The sequence below is a fragment of the Macaca nemestrina genome, chromosome X (assembly GCF_043159975.1).
Source record: "Macaca nemestrina isolate mMacNem1 chromosome X, mMacNem.hap1, whole genome shotgun sequence".
NCBI classification, from domain to species: Eukaryota; Metazoa; Chordata; class Mammalia; order Primates; family Cercopithecidae; genus Macaca; species Macaca nemestrina.
In genome coordinates, this window is record NC_092145.1 from 158,008,104 (window position 1) to 158,030,834 (window position 22,731).

The window sequence follows — 22,731 nt, forward strand, 5'->3', positions numbered from 1 at the left end:
CATGCCCAGCTAATTTTTTTGTGTTTTTGGTAGAGACGGGCTCTTACCATGTTGCCCAGGCTGGTCTTGAACTACTGGCCACAAGTGATCCACCTATTTCAGCCTCCCAAAGTGCTGGCATCACAGGAGTGAGCCACCACGCCCAGCCCAATGCTTACTATTTTCAAAACAAAATACAATAGAAAAGGCCGAAAATGAAATAGAAAGGCCCTGCCCTTGGTTTAATGTAAAATATAACTCTGATATCGCAGGAAACAGGCAGACACACTGGAAGGAGACCACATGGCTGTTTTTTAACATTTTAATTTAAACGTGTCAGCATTTGTCCAAATGAGATGATACAGGCTAGAATGCATGGCAGAATTCCAGACTGCACTCACTCCATGAGCCAACTCATCACTGCCTGTGAACATGAATTCTCGTCCTCAGAGAAGCTGACATTTTTTCCCTGAACATTCCTGTGGTCTCCCTCTGAAAGCCAATGACCATCCAACCCTGACTCACCTGAGACTGTAGTCATATGGCTATTTTAAAGGAACCCCTGAAATATCCTATGAACATCGCCCTCTGAGACTGAAGATTATTAACCAACCACAAGGAAAGAGAAACAGCCCCTCCATCACATCTTGCACAAAAAAAATGCCACCACTAATGCCATAAATTCAGGTAGGTTCCTCTATCCAAAGGCTAAACTGCTTCAGGTGACCTAAAAAGTGGCCACTCCTCTCCACGTAAACACATCCAGCTGACACAGGCTAGAATCGAGTTCTCCCACAACCTTCCTATCCCATCTCTAATTTACTCTCTGCTTTTCCCTGGGATGTGCATGATAAATAAACCTTCCAAACACTTCAAAAATCGCACTTTCCTCTCTTTATTACAATGACGCCCATTTTTAAGGACACTCTCGGTGGCCCCCGACAGCCACCTGTTGAGATACACAGCATACTGTGCCCATTGAATGAAGATACTTCTGACAATGAGGCTTTCTCGTGGAATAAAGTGTCCCATCTCATAAAACTGAGAATTCTCTGGAAAGAGCTGAGTGGAAATGACTTTGAGGAGCGCAGTGATTCACTAAGTTATTAAGAACTGAGGTAGTGAGGGTAGAGACCAAGCCAAGAGCAGTCAAAGGTGGACCGACTGCACCCTGACTTTTGTCATCAAGCAGAGAGCATCTCTAGATCCTGTTATCCTGAGCAAGTTGTTGCTCTAAATCGTTTGGGGACAAGCCCTTGATTCTTCTCAACCAGCAAGTGAATCGGTTTAGATCCCCTAAGCCACCTGCATCCCCCAAGCCACCTACAACCTTTCTTCCCTAAGTCCACAAGTAGAATTTCTGTCAACGCTCTAGGAAGTCCTGTTAGGATTTAAAGCAGAGAGACCACAGCCGGGGCGTTTCTCGGATACGCTTCGCCAAGTCCAAATGAGAGTCAAAGTCACCATGTCTGAATGTTTCCTTAGCCCTACAGAAACGGATCTCCTTGGCAAAGCCTCAGAGGTGCTAAATACGTATATTAGTGTTGTTAGCTTAGTAATGGGAGGAAATTTGCAGTGAGGTTTAATTCTAAATAGGGTGGGTCTCATGGCACCTGTACAACACAGCTCCAGCGTACTTCAGAGGTCTTTCGGGCAACAGCAGACACCACCATCAAGGGTCTACTAGAATTTTATTACTGCTCACTTTTGTCAACAGGTTCAAGGGTAGAAGTGACCTCTGAAGAAAGCCCAGAAGGCATTGGTGGAGGGGTTGGGGCGAGGGGCATTAAGGTGGATTTCTATACTCTACGTTTTTTGTGTGAGGCACTCAAATGGATTAAGCATAAATAGAGGCACAAGGTTCAACAGCGTTTTCCTTTGAAAGGACCAGAGGAGATCTCCACGCAAGAGGATCACCCAACAGGACATTGTCTAACTATACACAACGCCCACCAGCTGCCGGATTACTGCAGGAACCGGTCCAGCTTCTCCTGGATGCGGGCAAACGCGTCCTTCCCCATGTAGTCGATACGGCCTTCCTCCCACTTCCTCCTCTCTTCCTCTGGGCTCAATTCCTTCACCTTCTCTTCGATGGAGATCTGGGAAACAGAGACGGCCAGGTCGACCTAGGGAAGATAATCAGTGGGAGATGGTTTTTGCAGCTGTCCGTTATCGAGGGAAAGACTGCTAAAACCCATCCAGTGTGGGTTCTGCAGAAAGATGCATCTCAGTTCTCTAAAAGAGACTGCAAATCACTAGCACTTTGTTTTTAATGAGACAGGGTCTCACTCTGTCGTCCAGGCTGGAGTGCAGTGGTGCAGTCATAGCTCACTGCAGCCTCGACCTCCTGGGCTCAAGAGATCCTCCCACCTCTGCCTCCTCAGTAGCTGGGACTACAGTACACATCACCATGCCCAGCTAATTTTTGTATTTTTTGCACAGATGGGGTCTCATTATGTTGCGCAGGGTGGTCTTGAATTCCTGGGCTCAAGCAATCCTCTTGCCTTGGCCTCCCAATGAGCTGGGATTGCAGGCGTGAGCCTGCACACTCAGCAGCACTTTTCTTTTGAGCTAAATACACACTAGCTTTAGTTTAATATGCTTAGAAGATAATTTTTTTGCTTAAGTTTTCTTGAATTTTTTTTTTTTTTTTTTTTGAGACAGAGTCTCGCTCTGTCGCCCAGGCTGGAGTGCAGTGGCCGGATCTCAGCTCACTGCAAGCTCCGCCTCCCGGGTCTACGCCATTCTCCTGCCTCAGCCTCCCGAATAGCTGGGACTACAGGCGCCCGCCACCTCACCCGGCTAGTTTTTTGTATTTTTTTAGTAGAGACGGGGTTTCACCGTATTAGCCAGGCTGGTCTTGATCTCCTGACCTTGTGATCCGCCCGTCTCGGCCTCCCAAAGTGCTGGGATTACAGGCTTGAGCCACCGCGCCCGGCCGTTTTCTTGAAATTTTATAAAATGTAATCGTATGTGTTCTTTTTCCTGAATTGTTTTCATTTCTAGCCACTAAACCATTTTAAACACACACACTACTTAGTACTGTCACCCACCAAAACTTCTGTTTTGTATGACAGTGAATAACCAAACTACGTTAAATGAAAAAAAAAAAAAAACTCACCTCACGTAAGTAAAGCCTATAATAATTTGGACTGCTTGGCAAAGGAATTTAAATAATAATTCTGATAGCTTTTTCAATGCAGAGTTTCTCCCTTCTTAAGGGACATATGAAAAAATAGATGAATATGCAAGCATGTAACAACACACACACACACACACACACACACACACACACACACTTTTGTTTGGCTTTCAGATGAGTCAACAAAAAGAATAAATACGTTTGCTTTAGACACTTCTTACCAAGAACTAGAAAAAGACTTTTAAAAATTTAAAGATGGTAACAATAATAGACACACACATCTATCTATCTATGTATCATCTATCTCATCTCCCAACCATTTATTATCTATCATCTGTCTCATCTATCTACCTATGTTCTATCTATCCACTCATCCATCCATCCATCTGTCCATCCATTCTATTTATCAATAAATCATGTCATCTATCACTCCATCGTCTATCTACCTATTTATCTATCTGTGATCTCTACCTATGTACTTTCTATCACTCTATCTATCCATCTATGCATCCATCCATCCATCTATCCATTCTATCTATCATCTATCACTCTATCATTTATCTGTTTATCTAAAATATCTCTCTCTCTCTCTATCACTCTATCATTCATTTATCTATCATCTCTATTTATCTACTACCTATCATTTATCTCTTCTATATCTATGTATCTATTATCTAGATGTGAGGATGAATGGATATATAGATGAGATAGATGACAAATAGAAAACATATAGATAGCTGGGTGTGGTGGTTCACGTCTGTAATCCCAGCACTTTGGGAGGCCGAGGCGGGTGGATCAATTGAGGTCAGGAGTTCGAGACCAACCTGGCCAACATGGTGAAACCCCATCTCTACTAAAAATACAAAAATTAGCCAGGCTTGGTCATGGGCGACTGTAGTCCCAGCTACTCAGGAGGCTGAGTCAGGAGAATCACTTGAACCTGGGAAGCGGAGGTTGCAGTAAGCTGAGATCGCACCACTGCACTCCAGAATGGGCGACAGAGTGAGACTCCATCAAAAAAAAAGAAAAAGAAAAAAAAAGAAAACAGATAAGAGGTAGATAGATAGATACATGATATGTATAGATATATAGAAAGATATATTTGAGTTTTTACACCATGAGTATATACTACTTTCTTCTCTAATTACTTGCCACAGTGTTTTTAAAAGGTTTTTACATATAAGATTCTGCCTTCCACACTCGTTCCCATATATTTATTTTATTTAAAGACAGCTATCCTGTTGATTAAGGTGATAGCAAGAGTTAACAAATACATTTAAAAGTCCACTTCAGGATACTGCAGCATTTCTCCCCTCTAAGGCACTTGCATTTAGATCTATTCAGTTCCTGAGAATGAAATGTTTCTGGAATTAACAGGACCTACAGCACCCAACCCCATACTAGTTTTCAAGACAAAATAGCACAGTGATTGTGACATTTCTGCTAACAAGAGATGAGTATCCAAGAAAACAACAAGCTGCTCCAATGTGATGAATTAGGGTATTATACAAGATACTAAATAAAGGTCCCCTAGAGGACAGTGTGGACACACAGGAGAAGAAGGTCAAAGTGCCCCAGTTTAGCAAATCAATGACTGAAATTTTCCTCATCTTTATGAGCCAAGCACTAACTAGGGCTTTCCCTAGACCACTCTCCTTTTTAATACCCCTCCTTCCAATTCTGTGAGGCGGGCAGCCCAGCCTCCACCTCATGAGCACTGAAGCAAAGTAGTGAACTCAGGCTGGGCGCCGTGGCTCATGCCTGTAATCCCAGCACTTTGAGAGGCCAAAAAAGGAGGATCACGTGAGGCCAGCTGTTTGAGACCAGCCTGGATAGCATAGTGAAACCCCAACTCTACAAAAAATAAAAATAAAAAATTAGCTGGTTGCAGTGGCCCATGCCTATAGTCCCATTTCCTTGGAAGGCTGAGGCAGGAGGATTGTTTAGCTATGATCATGCCACTGCACTCCAGCCTGGGCTACAGAGCAAGACCCTGTCTCTGAATAATAATAATAATAATTTATAAAAAGAAAAAGTAATGAACTCACCCATGATCCCAAACCTATCACATGGCTGAGCTGTCCAACGTAGGTCTACCCAACCTCACACTGATGCCCTGTCACCCACTAATAACTACAGATTCAATTCATAGAGCCTCAAATGATGACCACAAGGGTGGAACATGCCGAAGGGATACATTCACATGTTTATAAGAAATCTTGACCTCAACCAATAGCTCTAGAAATTAAGTTCGAAATGCTGCATTTGAACATTAACCAAGTAAGAATGAGGAAAAAAACTTTCACATTTTCTCCAAGGGTGACTGTCCAGGGAAGGCATTTAGCCAACAAAAACATTTATGATATAGTAGGTCACATTCTAAAGTATGCGTTCAATACCAACTTTCAGTCTAGACCTAAACCTAGCTCTAGAGCTGTATTGATTATTACTTAAAGACCAAATGGCATTATTAGATCATGCTTAAAGAGAAAGAGAAAACGTTAGCAACTGCTTTCATTAAATGCATTCATGGAGAGAATGTAGTTGAAGATGAGAACATCTCTAAGAGGAAGGAACAGAAAGCATGCATCTCTCATTTCACCCCGAAAGAAGAAATCATTTGCATGCCCCATTTGGATTCGAACATTTGCATGCCCCACTCCCTCCAATTTTCAGCTTTTAATCTCTTCATTTCAGAAAATGGATTGCTATGCATTAATTACCATAGTCCCTCAGCTTCCCTCCTGATCACTTTTGCAGAACAGTTTTTAAAGAGAGAAAAGGTGTGATGATCAGACTTGAAGATGGCAAAAGAGAGTCAGCCGATCACCCCAGGCAAACGCCAGAGAGAAGACAGAAGAATCAGAGGCAGGGGAAGAGGAAAGTCGATTCTTATCTTTTGTTAAATGAGGCTGAAAAATTAACAGCTGTTGTGTGCATGCAGTTGACCTCAGTGACGGTAGATGGCCCCCACCGGGAGCCTTGGGCAAGGGGAAGAATTTGGATACCACCTCCAGTGCATCCTGCAGACTGGGGTCCCTGATGGTCTCAGCAGGGAGTTCCTGGCTTGGTTCAAAGGTTTCCTCGGATGGGAGACTTTCGACTTTATTTGCTGGCTGCTAAAACATAACCATTCAATCATCAGTCTGCGGTGGGCTGCAGGGAACTGTAGCTCTAATCTAAATGACGAAGAACTCTTTATCCTGGGGTAAAATAAAATCAAATTATTGGGTTGAGGCCAGGCGTGGTGGCTCATGCCTGTAATCCCAGCATTTTAGAAGGCCAAGGCAGGAGGATTGCCTGAGCCCAGGAGTTCAAGACCAGCCTCAGCAAAATAGCAAGAACCCATCTTTATTATAATTAACTTTTTTTTTTTTGGATACGGAGTCTCGCTCTGTTGCCCAGGCTGGAGTACAGTGGCGTGATCTCAGCTCACTGCAAGCTCCGCCTCCCGAGTTCATGCCATTCTCCTGCCTCGGCCTCCCGAGTAGCTGGGACTACAGGCGCCTGCCACCACGCTCAGCTAATTTTTTATATTTTTAGTAGAGACGGGGTTTCACTGTGTTAGCCAGGATGGTCTCGATCTCCTGACCTTATGATCCACCCACCTCGGCCTCCCAAAGTGCCGGAATTACAGGCGTGAGCCACCGCACCCGGCCCTATAATTAACTTTTTTAAAAAAATTAATGGGCTGCGCTCGATCTTTTTTTCTGGGAATGCTAAAAATAGCTCACCTTCTCTCCCCTCACTTTTTCTGAGCCATCCACTACGTCTCAGACAAGAGGAGATGCTACAAGTTCTTATGCAATTCCTGAAAGTTAAATTTTCAGAGAGAGATTTGACTTGTTTATACCAAATGCCTACAGAAGCATTTTACTAAGATAGTCTCTCTGAGAGTTTTAAAAAAAAGGGGGGTGTCCATAAAGCCACTTTTCTGATGATATATGGCAATAAAAGCCCAGATTCATAAGGGTAAATTTAGGGAAAAAAAGAATTAAAATAAAATCCATAGTCACGGAATACTGATTTTAGACATGGTGCAAGTCCTATCAAAAGTTTACAAAAATTAATGGAGACATAGACGACATCTCGATGCTATATCTTTTTCTTACTAATTTTTTTTAAGCAAAGTGGAAGAGAATAACAAAATGACCAAAAAGAAAAGCCCACAGTAAGTTCGAAAAGACAGCCAGATTCCTTATCCAGCTGCATAATAGAGAAATAGACTAATTACAACACAACTTATTCCAGGTGGGAGAACCCATTCAAAAAAGAAAATGGGAGGAATTTTTAAAAGCATATGGCCCCCACTGGTATGTAATGGTGATAGACACTGTGAGAAAATAACAAGCAATAAGAGAGCTGGCCATGTGTAGGTCATATAGATGAGGAATACCAAGGTGGTTTCAGTCTCTGTGAAGTCTGCAAGCTGAGGGGAAGGCTGGGACAGTGGGTCACAGGTTATCACGGCAGGAGTCTCAATTTCAGGACAATCTATCATCTGTTATAAAGAAAGAGCAAAGGCAAGTTAAGTCAAACGTTCGTGCAAATAAATGCAACTTAATTGAAAACACCCACTCTATTTTTTTCTGCCTCCATGGTGCAAATACAACTTGATACGGGATAGGTCTGGGGCAAGGTGACACGCTCACCAATACCTGTCTTCGTTTCTTCTTCTTCTCGGGCTAATGTCCAAGTGCATTTTGTGATCTCCTTGCACCTGGACAGGACCATGGAAGTGATTCACAAGCAGATTGAGTGAATGCGAGGAGGTGATGTGAGTCACCTCTGGGCTGGGCAATGACAGGAATAAGATATCCCTATCCTCTCTTCTTCCACCAGCCAGGTGAAAAACAAGATCCCTCCACCCTCTCTGAACTGGGCCTCCATAAGAAAATAAAACCAAACACAGAACAAATCAGGTGACTCTTCTCTCAACTCTCCCAAGGATGGTCCATATCTAACACCATTCTAGATGTGGAGGAGATAACTTAATGCATTATGTACAATGGCTGCCATCAGCAACAGTGCCTAATCCTCCCAAGGAGTCTCACTTGAGAAGAGCTGCCCTAGAAGGTGGTGCACAATAGGAGCATCCTGGATCCCTGAAAGACTGCATGGAGTAGAGGATACCTTGGCCACCCCAACTGGCTGTGATACAAATGAGAAATAAACTTTTACATATTTGGGGGCTGTTTGTTATAGCAGCTAGCCTACCTTGACAAATACAGGGTCAAGAAGCAAACCTGTGTCCAAACACTGGGGCCTCCATCAGGTCAGGTCACAAAGCAGTTAGCTTAATGAGTGTGAGCAACAGAGATCACAGAATACTGACATCCTCATTGAAAACACACTGTGGAATTCTTGGGGGTGGATAGGGTTGAGCCTCAACATGAGCCCCTGTTGGCTGCACCAGGCCAACTTAAGAGAATTGTAATCCTTCAAATGCAGACTCCCAGGCCATGGTCCCAGAGATTTTGAGTGATGTCAGCTGGGGTGGAGATCAGTCACTTGGATACTCAGCTCCCAAATTTCTGATCCTAGCATTCCCTTTTAGGAGAATGTCCAGTTCATTCTCCTAATTGAGGCATGAATGTATGCATTTCACAGGTGTTTATGGAGCGGTAGGTAGTGAAGATTAAACAGTGGCCTATACAGATACGATCTGCACCTTCATGAAGCTTACTGTCAAAGAAGACAGAAAATCAACAAATAACAAATACAAAATGGTAAGCCATGAGAAATTCTAGGAAAGAAAATGGTTGTCAATTCTAGGAAAGAAAATGTTATCAAGAAACCTCACCTGGTCTAAAGGGGGAGACACTCCTGGAGGAGTAATACCTAAAATGAAGCCTGAAGGACGAGTAGAAGCCAATGATGTAGAATGACTGGAAATGCAGTAAGAAGAAGAACATGCTGAAAAATGCATGTGAAAGCAGATCAGCATGTGCAATGCCCTAAGGCAAAGGAACAGAAGCACAGAAATAGAAAAAAGGTATAAAAACTGGACACCCCCCAAAGTCATTATTAGTGGGATTTAGTGAAACTTTAAGATGTAAAAGAGAACACTGTAATCATGAACGTTTTAAAAAATTTGACCATTTTAACTCATAATCACGAAAGTGCAATTTATTTTATTTATTTATTTATTTATTTATTTACTTTTGAGACAGAGTCACCCAGGCTGGAGTGCAGTGGTGCAATCTCGGCTCACTGCAACCTCTGCCTCCTGGGTTCAAGTGATTATCCTGCCTCAGCCTCCCGAGTAGCTGAGATTACAGGCACGCATCACCAAACCCAGCTAATTTTTTTGTGTATTTTTCATAGAGATGGGGTTTCACCATGTTGGCCAGTCTGGTCTTGAACTCCTGACCTCAAGTGATCTGCCTGCCTCGGCCTCCCAAAGTACTGGGATTACAAGTGAGAGTCACCATGCCCAACCTATGAAAGCGCAATTTAAATAACTCACAGAGGAATAGAGTGGAACAGTAGTTGCCAGGGGCCGGTGTGGGGAGCTTAGAATGAAGATAAGTTAGTGAAGGAATGAATATGAAGTTTTAGTTATACAAGATAAGTAAGTTTTGGGGATCTAACGTATAGCATGGTGACCACAGATCACAATATAGGATTGTATACTTAAAATTTGCTATGAGAGTAGATCTTACATGTTCTCATTACCAAGAACGGCAGCAGGGAGAGGAGGGGGAGGAGGGGGAGGAGGAGGAGGAGGAGGAGGGGGAGGAGGAGGAGGAGGGGGAGGAGGAGGGGGAGGAGGCGGAGGAGGAGAAAACAGCATTTATGTGAGGTGATGAAAATGTTAATTAGCTTGATGCAGTGATTGTTTCACAATGTACACATACAACAAAGCATCAAATTGTACTCCTTAAATACATACCAATTTTCATTTGTCAGTGGTACCTCAATACAGCTGGAGAGAAATTTTTAAAAATTGACATTAAATAAAATATGGGCTGCTTCTTTCAGATCTCAGCTACGTATGTAAAATCCAAACATAAATTTAAGTTCTAAGAATTATGGTGTAATACAAAATTCTAAGTTGTCAAAGACATCAGACAACCATGATAACAGGACTCCTTTTTTAGTAGATGCTCATGGCTGGGTGCTGAATGACACTCATAAGCTTCTCAGCCATGATTCCTTTTAATCCCCACAGCCCTATGAGGCAGACAGGTTGAGCCTTCCCTCTTACTGCTGCAAAGTTTAATCTGTAGACAGAGATACTGTCCAACATACGAGAGCACACGAGAACACACGAGAGCTAGCAAGTGAGAGAGCGGGATTTGGGTATGTGCCTCTGTGTCTGCCAAGCCTTGCCCTTCGGCTGTATGCAATGTACATGATTTTCCAGGGTCTGCAAAACACCAAAATGGGTCTTGGGAAAAAATGATGAATGCAATAACTGCATTATCATAAACCATATGAATCCCATAAAAATGAATAATTTCTTTCTTCAACCAGGGCTGGTAGAGGGATGTCCTGGATTTGAATACTGACACATCAAGGAAAAGGACCTGGAGAAATGACTCGCTGAGTCATGGGGCTTTCAGTGAGATGTCGCACAGACACTTATTGTGATGGATAAATGAAGCAGCCAGACAGGCAAAGAAGAAGTGCTCAAAACACAACTCCTTAAATTGGATTAGGGAAAATGTCAATCTGTTTCTGTAATCTAATTTCTCCCAACAATAAACATATAAATAAATTCCACGGGGCCGATCATGAAGTATAATCCTTCCTTGGAAGGGATTTAACTCCGGGTTATATGTTTGATTACAAAGGATGAAATAATGATGGACGTTCTCAGCTTGCCTTCTGCAGATGTGTTAATCTTATGAATTCAAACGAGGAAGAGAAGCAGCTCAGCCAGCCCTTGCTAATGTTTCTAATCAAGGCCCACAGGCTTACTTAACAATTAATATTAACGACTGAAACATAAACCAACATTTATGAATAAATATGGCCATTATTTTTACTAGTAAAAAGTAGAAACTTCCTCCTTGCGTATCATGCAGAGAGAAATTTTAAGATGAGAATGCAGCAATCTCAAAGTCTGCTCTTAAGAACATTTTTGGCAAGCTTGTGAACGCATGAATATAAAATGTGACTTTTACAAACTGCATTTCTTTTTATCCTTAGGTAATAACTGTTCTACTGATTTAATCCCCTAAAAGCCTGACTGAAGATGGGGTCACCTTGAAAGAAGAGACTCTGAAACTGGAGGCAGGCCAGAGAAGAATTCTCAGCTCATTGGAGAGAGAGGCTGAGATATGCAGAGATGCTTAAAACAAAATGCTCTGTCTGGGAAGATGAAAGCTGAGAGAGGACATCGTAAAGGCAGAGGAGGCAGGGAATAGATAGACAACAGATACACAACGTTCCAGTACACAATCCAAGGAGATAATATTCACAGCAAAAAATGAAGCACTCCTTTGCATTATGGGCTATACATTTGTGAAGGTTATTACTGCCGGAGGTGGTAAATGCTAAAAATACAAATATATATGCATCAGTTCAGGAACTGAAATGAGATTTTTTCCACTTTCAGCAATTGGTGAAGCTGTTGTTTCACAGTAAGTCTTCTGCCAAAAATACCTAAAAAGGCTGCACAAATAATGTATATAGAATTTTTTTTTTTTTTTTTTTTTGAGACATAGTCTTGCTCTGTTGCCCAGGCTGGAGTGCAGTGGCGCCATCTCGGCTCACTGCCACATGTCCCTCCTGGGTTCAAGTGATTCTCCTGCCTCGGCTTCCCGAGTAGCTGGGATTACAGGCACATGCCACCACGCCTGGCCAGTTTTCATATTTTTAGTAGAGATGGGGTCTCACCATGTTGGCCAGGCTGGTCTCGAACTCCTGACCTCAGGTGATCTGCCTGCCTTGGCCTCACAAATTGCTGGCATTACAGGTGTGAGCCACCACACCTGGTCTAGAATTTTGTTTTTTAAGTACATCAGAGAGCTACTAAAGCAGCACAAAATTAAGAGTGAAGATGTCAGAGACAAACAGAAGAGGTAAACATTACATTTGGTACCTTACTTCCACTCAGGGCAAATAAGAGGCTGGGAAGCTGAGAAACTAAGCAGAGTTGCCAGCAGTGCTAGGAGGCTGAGGGGCCCATAACTATCAATAATCAGGACAGACGAGGGACCCCGGTACACACCACAAGCTTTTATTTGTGGCGTCGTTGAGAGGAGAACCAGAAATAGACTGGTCCTCACAAACACTGAAGCCCAATTTCCCTCCAGCTCAGCCCCAGATAGGGTCTGGGCAAACTACGTGAGGGTATGAACAAATCACATCAAATCACATGAATTAAAACAAATCCTCTTTGGGTTATGATAATATGATTCAGAGCTACACATTGTCCTTGCAATTTTTTTTCATTTACCCTGTCTGGTTGTCAATTAAAAAATTAACTATCACACAACAAGAAAAGACCAAATGAATGAAAATCAAGAGCAAACAAAAGTAAACAACAAAACCAAACCCACCTGAAACCACCCAGATATGTAATTTATCAGACATGGACTATAATTAAATGTGAGAAATACCTTAAATAAAGTGGGGAAAAAGATAAAAATATTCAAGGTAGTATTGAAACTACGTTGATGTTAATTTGATGTTAATTTGAACTAAAAATCTGATGTTAATTTGAACTAAAAACATAATAACTGAAACTAGAATGTGGGTTTAACAACAGATTAGACATAGCCAAAGAGATCAGTTAACTAGAAAATAAGTCAGTAGACTGAAGTATGGGGAGAAAGATTGACAGAAACTGCAGATAACTGTGTCATAGATATATGGGACACAGTCAACAGTTCTACACATGCCAGTAGAGGCAGGGCGTGGTGGCTCATGCCTGTAATGCCAGGACTTTGGGAGGCTGAGGCAGGTGGATCACCTGAGGTCAGGAGTTCGAGACCAGCCTGGCCAACATGGTGAAAACCCGGCTCTATTATAAATACAAAAAATTACCCAGGTGTACTGGCGGGTGCCTGTAGTCCCAGCTACTTGGGAGGCTGAGGCAGGAGAATTGCTTGAACCCAGGAGGTGGAGGCTTCAGTGAGCCGAGATCGCACCAGTGCACTCTAGCCTGGATGACAGAGCGAGTCTCTGTCTCAAAAAATAAATTAATTTAAAAAAAAAAAGTAGGGCATACTTCAACAAAAAAGTATATTATAAATAAAATAAGATGTGCTACAAACAAGAGTAAAAAAACTTGATAGCTTAAAAAAAAACTGAAGGACATCTGTGATCTTTTAATTGACTACATTTCCCTACCCCAAATACTGGAAGACAAAACACTGGAGAAGATACTAATTGCAACTTTTTCCTGAATACATTAATGTATGTGGAAAAAATTAATATTCAGCTTTACTTTTAAAAACACAGATCTGGAGCAGGCACGGTGGCTGACGCCTGTAATTTCAACACTTTGGGAGGCCGAGATGAGCGGATCACTAGAGCCCAGGAGTTTAAGACTAGCCTGGGCAACATGGTGAAACCCGTCTCTACAAAAAATACAAACTATCAGCCAGGCGTGGTGGCACCTCTTGTAGTCCCGGCTACCTGGGAGGAGGTGGGAGGATCAGTTGAGTCCAGGAGGTCAAGGTTGCAGTGAGCCCAGATCGTGCCGCTGCACTCCAGCCTGGGCAACAGAGCGAGACCCTGTCTCAAAAACAACAACAACAACAAAACCAAAACACGTCAACCTTGCCATCATTATATATACCAAAGGAGCTACTGGACTAAAGAGCTCCAGACGTACACTCAGCTTTTATGACGTTACTGCGATTTATGAAAATTACCTTTTATTTTTAAATCTGTGTTTCAGCTCCCCTAAATAAAATACCCAGAGTAACTCAGTAAACGGACAGCAGGTGACAGTGATGTTGCACAACTCATTTCAAAGACCACCTGGGGTGCGAATTAATGAAATGGAATTTCTCCTGATATCCACGGAGGATTGGTTCCAGGACCTCCTGGGGATACCAAAATCCACGGATGCTGAAGTGTCTGATACAAGACGGAATTGTGTTTGCACATAACCAATGCACATCCTCCCACAGACTTTAAATCATCTCTAGGTTAACTGCCATACCTATTACAATGCACATGCTATGTTAATACTTGCTATGTCGTATTGTTTAGGGAATAATAACAAGAGAAAAAAGTCTGCATGTTCAGTGCAGATGCAATTTTGTTTTCCCCAATATTTTCGATCCAAGCTTGGTTGAATCCACAGATACGGAACCCATAGATGCGGAGGGTGAGCTATATATCAGATACCGTATAGACAGCATCCCTCCCTTTTTTTTTTAAGATGTTCAGAAATATTTATTGATTTATCCAAAGTCACAAAACTAGTATACAAAACAGCTCAAATTTTCAACTCCTTGTTCAGTGTTATTAAATATTATCTTGGAAAATGTGACAGTAATATAATAATCTCCAATCAATCAACATACCTTTTGTTAAATAGAGTTTTGTTTTGTTTTGTTTTTACTTTAGGTTCCGGGATACATGTGCAGGACGTGCAGGTGTGTTACACAGGTGTACGTGTGCCATGGTGGTTTGCTGCACCCGTCAACCCATCATCTAGCTTTCAAGCCCCGCATGCATTAGCTATTTGTCCGGACTCTCTCCCTCCCCTCTCTCCCCAGTCCCTTCCCTTTAAAAGCCTGAAGACTTCATTGTTTTTAGAAAAATACCCTCATCAGAAAATATATAGACCATAACAAATGTTTTTAGGTCAATTTCCCCAACCCACTATTCACCTACATTAGGATGGAGAGGTGGGGAGAATGGGGAATGAGATCGAAGGATGAAATTATGTGGACACAGGAACTCCAAAATACCTTTTTTTTTTGAGACAGAGTCTCACTCTGTTGCCCAGGCTGGAGCGCACTGGCACGATCTCAGCTCACTGCAACCTCCACCTCTCGGGTTCAAGCAATTTCCGGCTAATTTTTGTATTTTTAATAGAGACGGGGTTTCACCGTATCAGCCAGGCTGGTCTCAAACTCCTGAGCTCAAGTGAACTGCCTGCGTCAGCCTACCAACATGCTAGGATTACAGGTGTGAGCCACCGTGCCCTGCCCAAAATACCTTTTTTGTTAGTATTCTTTTTATTCTGTCAGGGTTTTTTGTATCTGTGTTGCAGTCAGCCAACATAACACTCCCCAGTTATTTAAGGTTATGCTTATATTTCTTTTTCTTTTTTTGAGACTGAGTTTTGCTCTGTTGCCCAGGCTGGAGTGCAGTGGTGTGATCTCAGCTCACTGCAACCTCCGCCTCCCAAGTTGAAGCCATTTTCCTGCTTCGGCCTCCCAACTAGCTGGGATTACAGGTACACGCCATCACACCCGGCTAATTTTTGTATTTTTAGTAGAGACGGGGTTTCACCGTGTTGGCCAGGCCGGTCTTGAACTCCTGAGCTCAAGTGATCTGCCCGCCTTGGCCTCCCAAAGTGTTGGGATTACAGACGTGAGCCACTGCACCTGGTCTAAATGCATTTTTGACTTAAGATATTTTCAGTTTACGATGGGTTTGTTGGGATGTAAACCAACTGTAAATCGAAGATCATGTGTATTTAAACAGCTTTGGTTTCACCTCCACCTTTTCCTCCCACTCCTGAATCTATTTGAATTTCTCTTCCTTTCTGCTAAACATTTGAGCGGGTCTCGCAGTCTTCTACACACTGGGTCTCCAATGCCTGGGTGTCCCCTCCTTTCCCTAGGACCTACGCAGGCGTCCCTGCTCCTGCTGTAACTAAACATTTCAGTGTCCAAGTCTGAGGCCAGTGTGACCTCTCCCTGCCTCCCCTTCACGCCGTGCCTGGGGCCGCTTGCAGGGCGGACAGATCCCTCCTTCACTTCATCACTTTCCTACGGATCAAATTCCATCTGAGCTGGATCTGTCTGTTTCCGTCTCCCTTGCTGCCCCCTCTGCGATGTGCAAGTGCAGTTTATTCATTTAAGGGCCTGTAGTTGGGTACTGCACTATCATCTTCCATTGATGCTTTTGAAGCCCAAGGGTGGGCATGACGGTGGGCTGGAGGGAGGGTGAGGCTGGGCATAGCCTCTGAGATGGGAGATACAGGCTCTGCAATCACTTTTGAGAACTGCTTAAATACCCTAAACAAAGTACGCTCAGCCCAGCTGAGGGTCATCTCCGCTCACCTTACCCTTGGCCTTGAGCTCATGCTCAGACAGACAGCAGAAGGGCCACCTACTGTCCCCAGCACTACCCGGACAGGGACAGCTTCCACCTGCAAGGGTGATCTTCATCTCCTCCTGGGTCTTGTTCTGGGCCCTGGAAACTGGCGATTCTCCAATTCTTGAGAAATGTTTTCCCGCCCTCCTCCTTTCTGCAGTATTGCCCCTTGAGGATGGGGTGGGGATTTGGAGCCATGCCAAAAACGTCCAACGGGCACCGCAATCTCTTGCTGCGGATGAAACCAGCTGATGGTCTTCTCGTGGCTGCTGGCTGTTGAACATACTTTTTTTTTTTATAATTACTTTTTAAAAATTGACACATAATGATTGTACATATTTATGGGGTACACAGGGATGGTTCAATACCTACAAGGTTCAGTGATCCTGTCAGGGTAATTAGCATATCCACCATGTCAAATATGTATCATTTCTTTCTTTTGGGAACATACGACATCCTCCTTCCAGCTATTTGAAACTATAGATTACTGTTGGCTACAGTCATCCTACAGGGCTATAGAATATGACAACATATTCCTCTTGTCTAGCTGTAATTTTGTATCCTTTAACAAATCTCTCCCTATCTTCTCCTTCCCCCACCTTTCCTAGTCTCTAGTACATTCTATTCTACTTTTTACTTCTATTTTTTTTTTTTTTTTTTTGAGACAGAGTCTCGTTCTGCTGCCCAGGCTGGAGTGCAGCGGCATGATCTCGGCTCACTGCAGCCTCAACCTCCCAGGTTCAAGCGATCCTCCCACCTCAGCCTTGCGAGTAGCTGGGACCACCGGCAAGTACCACACACTCAGCTAATTTTTGTATTTTTTTGTAGAGACAGGGTTTTGCTATGTTGCTCAGGCTGGTCTCAAACTCCTGATCTCAAGCAATCATCCTGCCTCAGCCTCCCAAAGTACAGGGATTACAGGAGTGAGCCACTATGCCTGGCCTTACTTTTTACTTCTGTGAGATTAAATGTTTTTAGCTTCCACAGATGAGTGAGAACATGTGGTGTTTAACTCTCTGTTTCTGGCTTATTTCACCTATCATAATGTCCTCTATTTCCATCCATGTTGCCGCAAATGATGAATTTCCTTCTTTTTTATGGCTGAATAGTATTCCATGGTATATCTATACACAGCATTTTCTTTATCCATTCATCCTTTGACAAACAATTGGGTTGAATCTGTATCTTGCCTGTTGTGAATAAACTGCAAAAACATGGACGGGGGGGCAGATGTCCCTTCATATACTAATTTCCTTTCCTTTAGATAAATGCCCAGTAGTGTGATGGCCGGATCATGTGGTAGTTCTATTTGTAGTTTTCTGAGGAACCTTCATACTCTTGTCCATCCTGGCTGTGCTTATTTTTAATCCCCATCTACAGTGGAGAAGAGTTTCGCTTTCTCCACATCTTCACCAGCATTGGTTATTTTTTGTCTTTTTGATAATAGACACCACCTAACTGGGGTGAAATGAATGTGCTTTTGTGTCTTTGCTCATCTCCTTGGACATCACGGCAGGATAATCCTCAATTCTGTCATCATGAAGCCCCAGTCCCTCCTCAGAAGCCCCAATCCCTCCACGGGAAAGGCTCTCCTTGGTTTGGCTTGACTGGCTCTGATTGAAATGTGGCTCACGGACGGACAAACATGAAGCTACATATCTATTCTTTAAGTTGCCACCTCATCGACAATTACGAATCCCTAGCAAAAGTAGAAGTGACTTATGTCAAGAAAAATCCACGGCAACAATTCCATTGAGATTAATATGAATTGAGCATGATGGGCACTGTTTTAGAGAAAGCAAAGTGCTAAGTGCTCTCACTCTGGAAATGGTCCTGTTTTTGCAGAGACTGGCATGGCTACAACTTGGGCTGGAGCTGGGACTGGAGCGTCCTGACTGTTTTCACTTTTGGAGTCTCTGGAAAACCACTGTTTGCCCTGGGAAGCTTGTTTTCAGGGGCTGTGACAATCCATGGAAATCCCTCAAGGGGCTGAGGGGTAGAGAATACACACGTGCTTCTGAAAGAGGGTGGCTGCCCTTACGAATGAGGCCGTGCCCACCGTGGTTCAGAATAAACTTTTAAGAATGCTTGTAATGGCCAGGTGTGGTAGCTCACCCCTGTAATCCCAGAACTTTGGGAGGCTGAGGCAGGTGGATCACTTGAAGCCAGGAGTTCAAGAACAGCCTGGCCAACATGGTGAAACCTGGTCTTTACTAAAAATACAAAAACTAGCTGGATGTGGTGGCCCATGCTTATCCATCTACTAAGGAAGCTGAGGCAGAAGAATTGCTTGGACTCGGGAGGTGGAGGTTGCAGTGAGCTGCTGAGATCGCGCCATTGCACTTCAGCCTGGGCGATGGAGTGAGACTCCGTCTCAAAACAAACAAAAAGAAAAAAGAAAAAAAGAAGAATGCTTTTAAGATCATTTGCAAAAACACAGTCCTTTAAAATGATCCTTATTCAGAGAAACCTCAGGCCACAGTTTGCAAAACCACTAACGTACAAGATTCAGTGACAGAATAAGATTAAAATTACATAACCGGAAATCAGAAAGATGGTTTGACAACCGTTTTCTGAGGACTCAATAGAGTCTTGTGAAGAAAATAAATCTTGGAACCCCAATATCACTAACCAGGGAAAAGTCCAGCGGGGAGCTGCTTAGGGCCTCTGCCTCCCATTCCTTTCAGTCACCCCTCTGCTCACAGAGATGAATGCATATCTGATTGCCTCCTTTGGAAAGGCCAATCAGAAACTAAAAAAAAAAAAAAAAAGTAACCATTTGCCTCTATCTTATGACCTGGAAGCCCCCTCCCCACTTTGAGTTGTCCCACCTTTCCGGACTGAACCAATGTACTTCTTAAACATATCTCATGACTCTCTAAAAGGTATAAAAGCAAGCTGTGCCCCGAGCACCTTGGGCACATGTCGTCAGGACCTCCTGAGGCTGTGTCACGGGTGTGTCCTTAACCTTGGCAAAATACACTTCCTAAATCTTTTTTTACGAAGCATTCAATAATATTTCTTTTTTAGGCGAGGAGTTTGAGCATTCAATTGTTTTCAACACACATCAACAGGGGATCAGAGTTCCCCTTTATTGGCATTAAGGTGCTGTAATGCACATAAAAGCAAGAGCCTTGAATGCCACAGCATTCTCGGATACTCTTTGGTTTAGTCTAAACTTGGTTGCCTACTAAACATTTAATGTAAATGCGATTTTTCCTTAGACATCCTGATACGAGCACGGCTCAGCACGATTGCAGCCGTTTTGCACATCATGTAAGAGCTCAACCGATGGAATTCTTCACATTCCAGCAGGAACAAGCAGAGGCCCTTGACTTTACTCACATGAAGGACGTCCTGCGGCCAGACCCAGGCTATGGCGTGCTCAGGGCACACCGCAAGGAATGAAAAACCAGAAAAGCGAATTTTACACCTCCTCAGCCTTCACCATCTGAACCTAAACATCTTTTCAACGTGTTTGGGTCAATGTGAAATCACCACTCCGACATTATTAATGCATAAAGTTGCCAGAGCATCATTTACGCCATAGTACAGTGAAGCGTGTGGTGTCTCCCGCAGCAATGTGTGCAAAACGCAAAGGTCACTGGTTTATAAGCAACAAGAAACAGCTCTCCCGGAGCTATCTGAAATCCACAGACAAGAATCGCTTTCCTTCAGCCCAGTCCCCAGACCCTTCCCTAAGTATGATCTCAAAATAATTCCGTTGAGAAACTTGTTAGGATGAGTGGTAAAGATTTAAAACAATAATTTTTTTTTTTTTTTTTTTAATTTGAGACAGTGTCTACTCTGTCACCCAGGCTGGAGTGAACCGGTGAGATTATAGCTCACTACAGCCTCAACCTCCAAGGCTCAAGTGTTCCTCCTGCCTCAGCCCCCCAAGTAGCTGGGACTACAGGTGCACACATCCACGCCCAGCTAATTGTTTTACTTTTTTTGTAGAGATGAGGTCTCAGTGTGTTGCCAGCTGGTCTCATACTCCTGGGCTCAAGCAGTCCTCCCACCTCAGCCTTCCAAAGTGTTAGGATTACAGGTGTGAGTCACCATGCCTGGCCCCAAGAAATCTTTAAACACAAGATATTATTCCAAAGTATTCGCCTAGAAATTGGAGCTGGAGAAATGACGGCCTCCATTATTTGTTTTGCAAGGTGTATTTTCATCTTTCTTTGATGGGGACAAAGTGCTGCAGACTCAGCCTCAATAGACACCACTGTGCAGGTCAACATTCATTTGAACACTGAACCCCAGCAGGACTCCATCTTCATTTGAACCACTGTTCAAGTCAGGGGTTCGGCTGAAACCGCTCAGGATGCACGGCCAGGCAGTTGGGTTGAAGGGGCACTGATGGAAGCCTCACTTTTTGAACCTGAACGAGCTCTGGCTCCCCCAGGATCTGTAAACTGCATGAGAGTGAGCATCTGTCTCCATGTGGCATCAGTTTTTTGAAGCTGCTACATAAGAAATGGCCACAAACTGGGTGGTTTATACCAAGGCAGACTGACCATCTGATAGTTCTGGGGGCCAGAAGTCCAGTGGATTAAAATCAAGGTGTCGGCAGGGTTGGTTCCTTCTTGGAGACCTGGAGGAGAATCCATTTCCTGCCTTCTCTGGCTTCTGGAAGCCACCATATTCCCTGGCTCGTGGCCTCCTCTTCCATCTTCAAAGCCAGCAGCCCAGCCTCTTCCAGTCCCCTCTCTCTCTGGCCTCTGCTTCCAGCTTCACATTCCTTCTCTGACCTTCACACGTCTGCCTTCTTCTTTGAAGGGAGGTTTGTGATGACTAAGAGCCCACTCCCATAATCCAAGACCATACCTCCCCATCGCAAGGTCCCTCTTTAATCACAACTGCAAACTCCCTTTTGCCACACAAGGTGACATTCACAGATCCTGGGGACTGGGGCATAGACATCTTTCTGCAGGTGAGCTTGATTCGGCGTGCCATAATGCAAATAAATGCAGGAGCCTTGAATGCCACAGCAAACTAAAGACCAGCCTTTCCCCTCCATCTCCCCTCCCCAGAGAGCCAGGGAAGCCGGCTCTCCCCGCTCTCACTGCTTGCCAGTGTCTGACTCTCCATCACACCTGTGAGGAATGCAGGTACTTACATCTTCTGAACGGCGTCCTTCAGGTAGGGACAGGGTCTCATCCACCATCTGGGTCGGCTTCGGAAGTCCCTGAGCAGGCTGGTTAGAACCCAGTGGCGAATTTGCACACAGCACGCCGGCACTGGGTGTTGAATTTGCACACGGCTCTCCAACACCAGACACTGAATCTGTACACAGCGCCCCCACATCACTGAGGCAAAGCTGCACAAAAATAGACACATGGAGCGAGTCTTCCCAATGTCTCCTCAATTCACCCGCTGTCCTGGGGGGTGGGGTGGGGCCCTGTGTAGCCAGGGCTCCCAGCTCCCATCCCAATCACTAAATAATTGTCCTAAATGTTTTCTTTCTCAGAACCATTTGACACTAAGCCTTAAAGTTCCCTCCTATGCACTCCGGTACTTAGTAATCCAGTACTCAGCAAAGCGCCCAGCAGGAAACATGTGGCAAACATGTTTGTGAAGTGAATACACATAAACGCCCACTTGCTGGTGTCACTCGCTGAGAGGTATTTTCAGCAGTCCTTAAAAAGCAGTCCCTAGCTCCACCCAAATAACAAAGCATACTAAAAATTACAATAGGATGCTTTTCCATTTCCCAGGCAACGCATGTGCCGACAGCAGACTCTGTTGTATTAGCAAATACTCTAGTTAAAAAAAAAAAAAAAAAAAAAAAAGGCCGGGATGGGTGGTTCACGCCTGTAATCCCAGCACTTTGGGAGGCTGAGGCGGGTGGATCACTTGAGGTCAGGGCTTCAAGACCAGCCTGGCTGACATGGCAAAACCCCGTCTCCACTAAAAGTACAAAAATTAGCCGGGCGTGGTGGCGGGCACCTGTAATCCCAGCTACTCCGGAGGCTGAGGCAGGAGAATCGCTTGAACCCGGGAGGCGAAGGTTGCAGTGAACTGAGATCACGTCACTGCACTCCTGCCTGGGTAACAGAGCAAGACTCTGTCTCAAAAAACAAACAAACAAAACTCTAGTTTTCTTTATCGCTTGAACCCGGGAGGCGAAGGTTGCAGTGAACTGAGATCACGTCACTGCACTCCTGCCTGGGTAACAGAGCAAGACTCTGTCTCAAAAAACAAACAAACAAAACTCTAGTTTTCTTTACGCTAGTAAAAAAAAAAAAAAAAAATACTCTGGTACTCTAGTACAAATGCATTAGTAAAATTTAAAAAAAAAAAAAAGCTCAAGTTTTTTTTTACTTTAGTGAAAAAAGCCATTAGGAATAAAAAGTTTCCTGAGTCCT

The 22,731-nt window shown here is 43.8% G+C and overlaps 1 protein-coding gene across 8 annotated transcripts in view; it reads right to left on the bottom strand.

The window, feature by feature from the left end:
- Nucleotides 1-1,840: 1,840 nt before the first annotated feature.
- Nucleotides 1,841-22,731, bottom strand: part of LOC105478068 (glycogenin 2) — a 53,089-nt gene continuing 32,198 nt past the window's right edge. For 5 of the 8 annotated variants that reach the window (XM_011735038.3, XM_071089216.1, XM_071089217.1 and 2 more), the window contains exons 8-11: nt 21,483-21,683; nt 7,518-7,622; nt 6,133-6,240; nt 1,841-2,105 (exon numbers count right to left, since the gene is read on the bottom strand). In XM_011735038.3, coding sequence (XP_011733340.2) covers nt 1,944-2,105; nt 6,133-6,240; nt 7,518-7,622; nt 21,483-21,683 — 576 coding nt within the window. In that variant the 3' untranslated portion in view covers nt 1,841-1,943. Of the gene's footprint in view, nt 2,106-6,132; nt 6,241-6,844; nt 6,933-7,517; nt 7,623-21,482; nt 21,684-22,731 lie in introns of those variants that run through there. The other 3 variants (XM_071089219.1, XM_071089221.1, XM_071089220.1) reach the window with 3 other exon arrangements.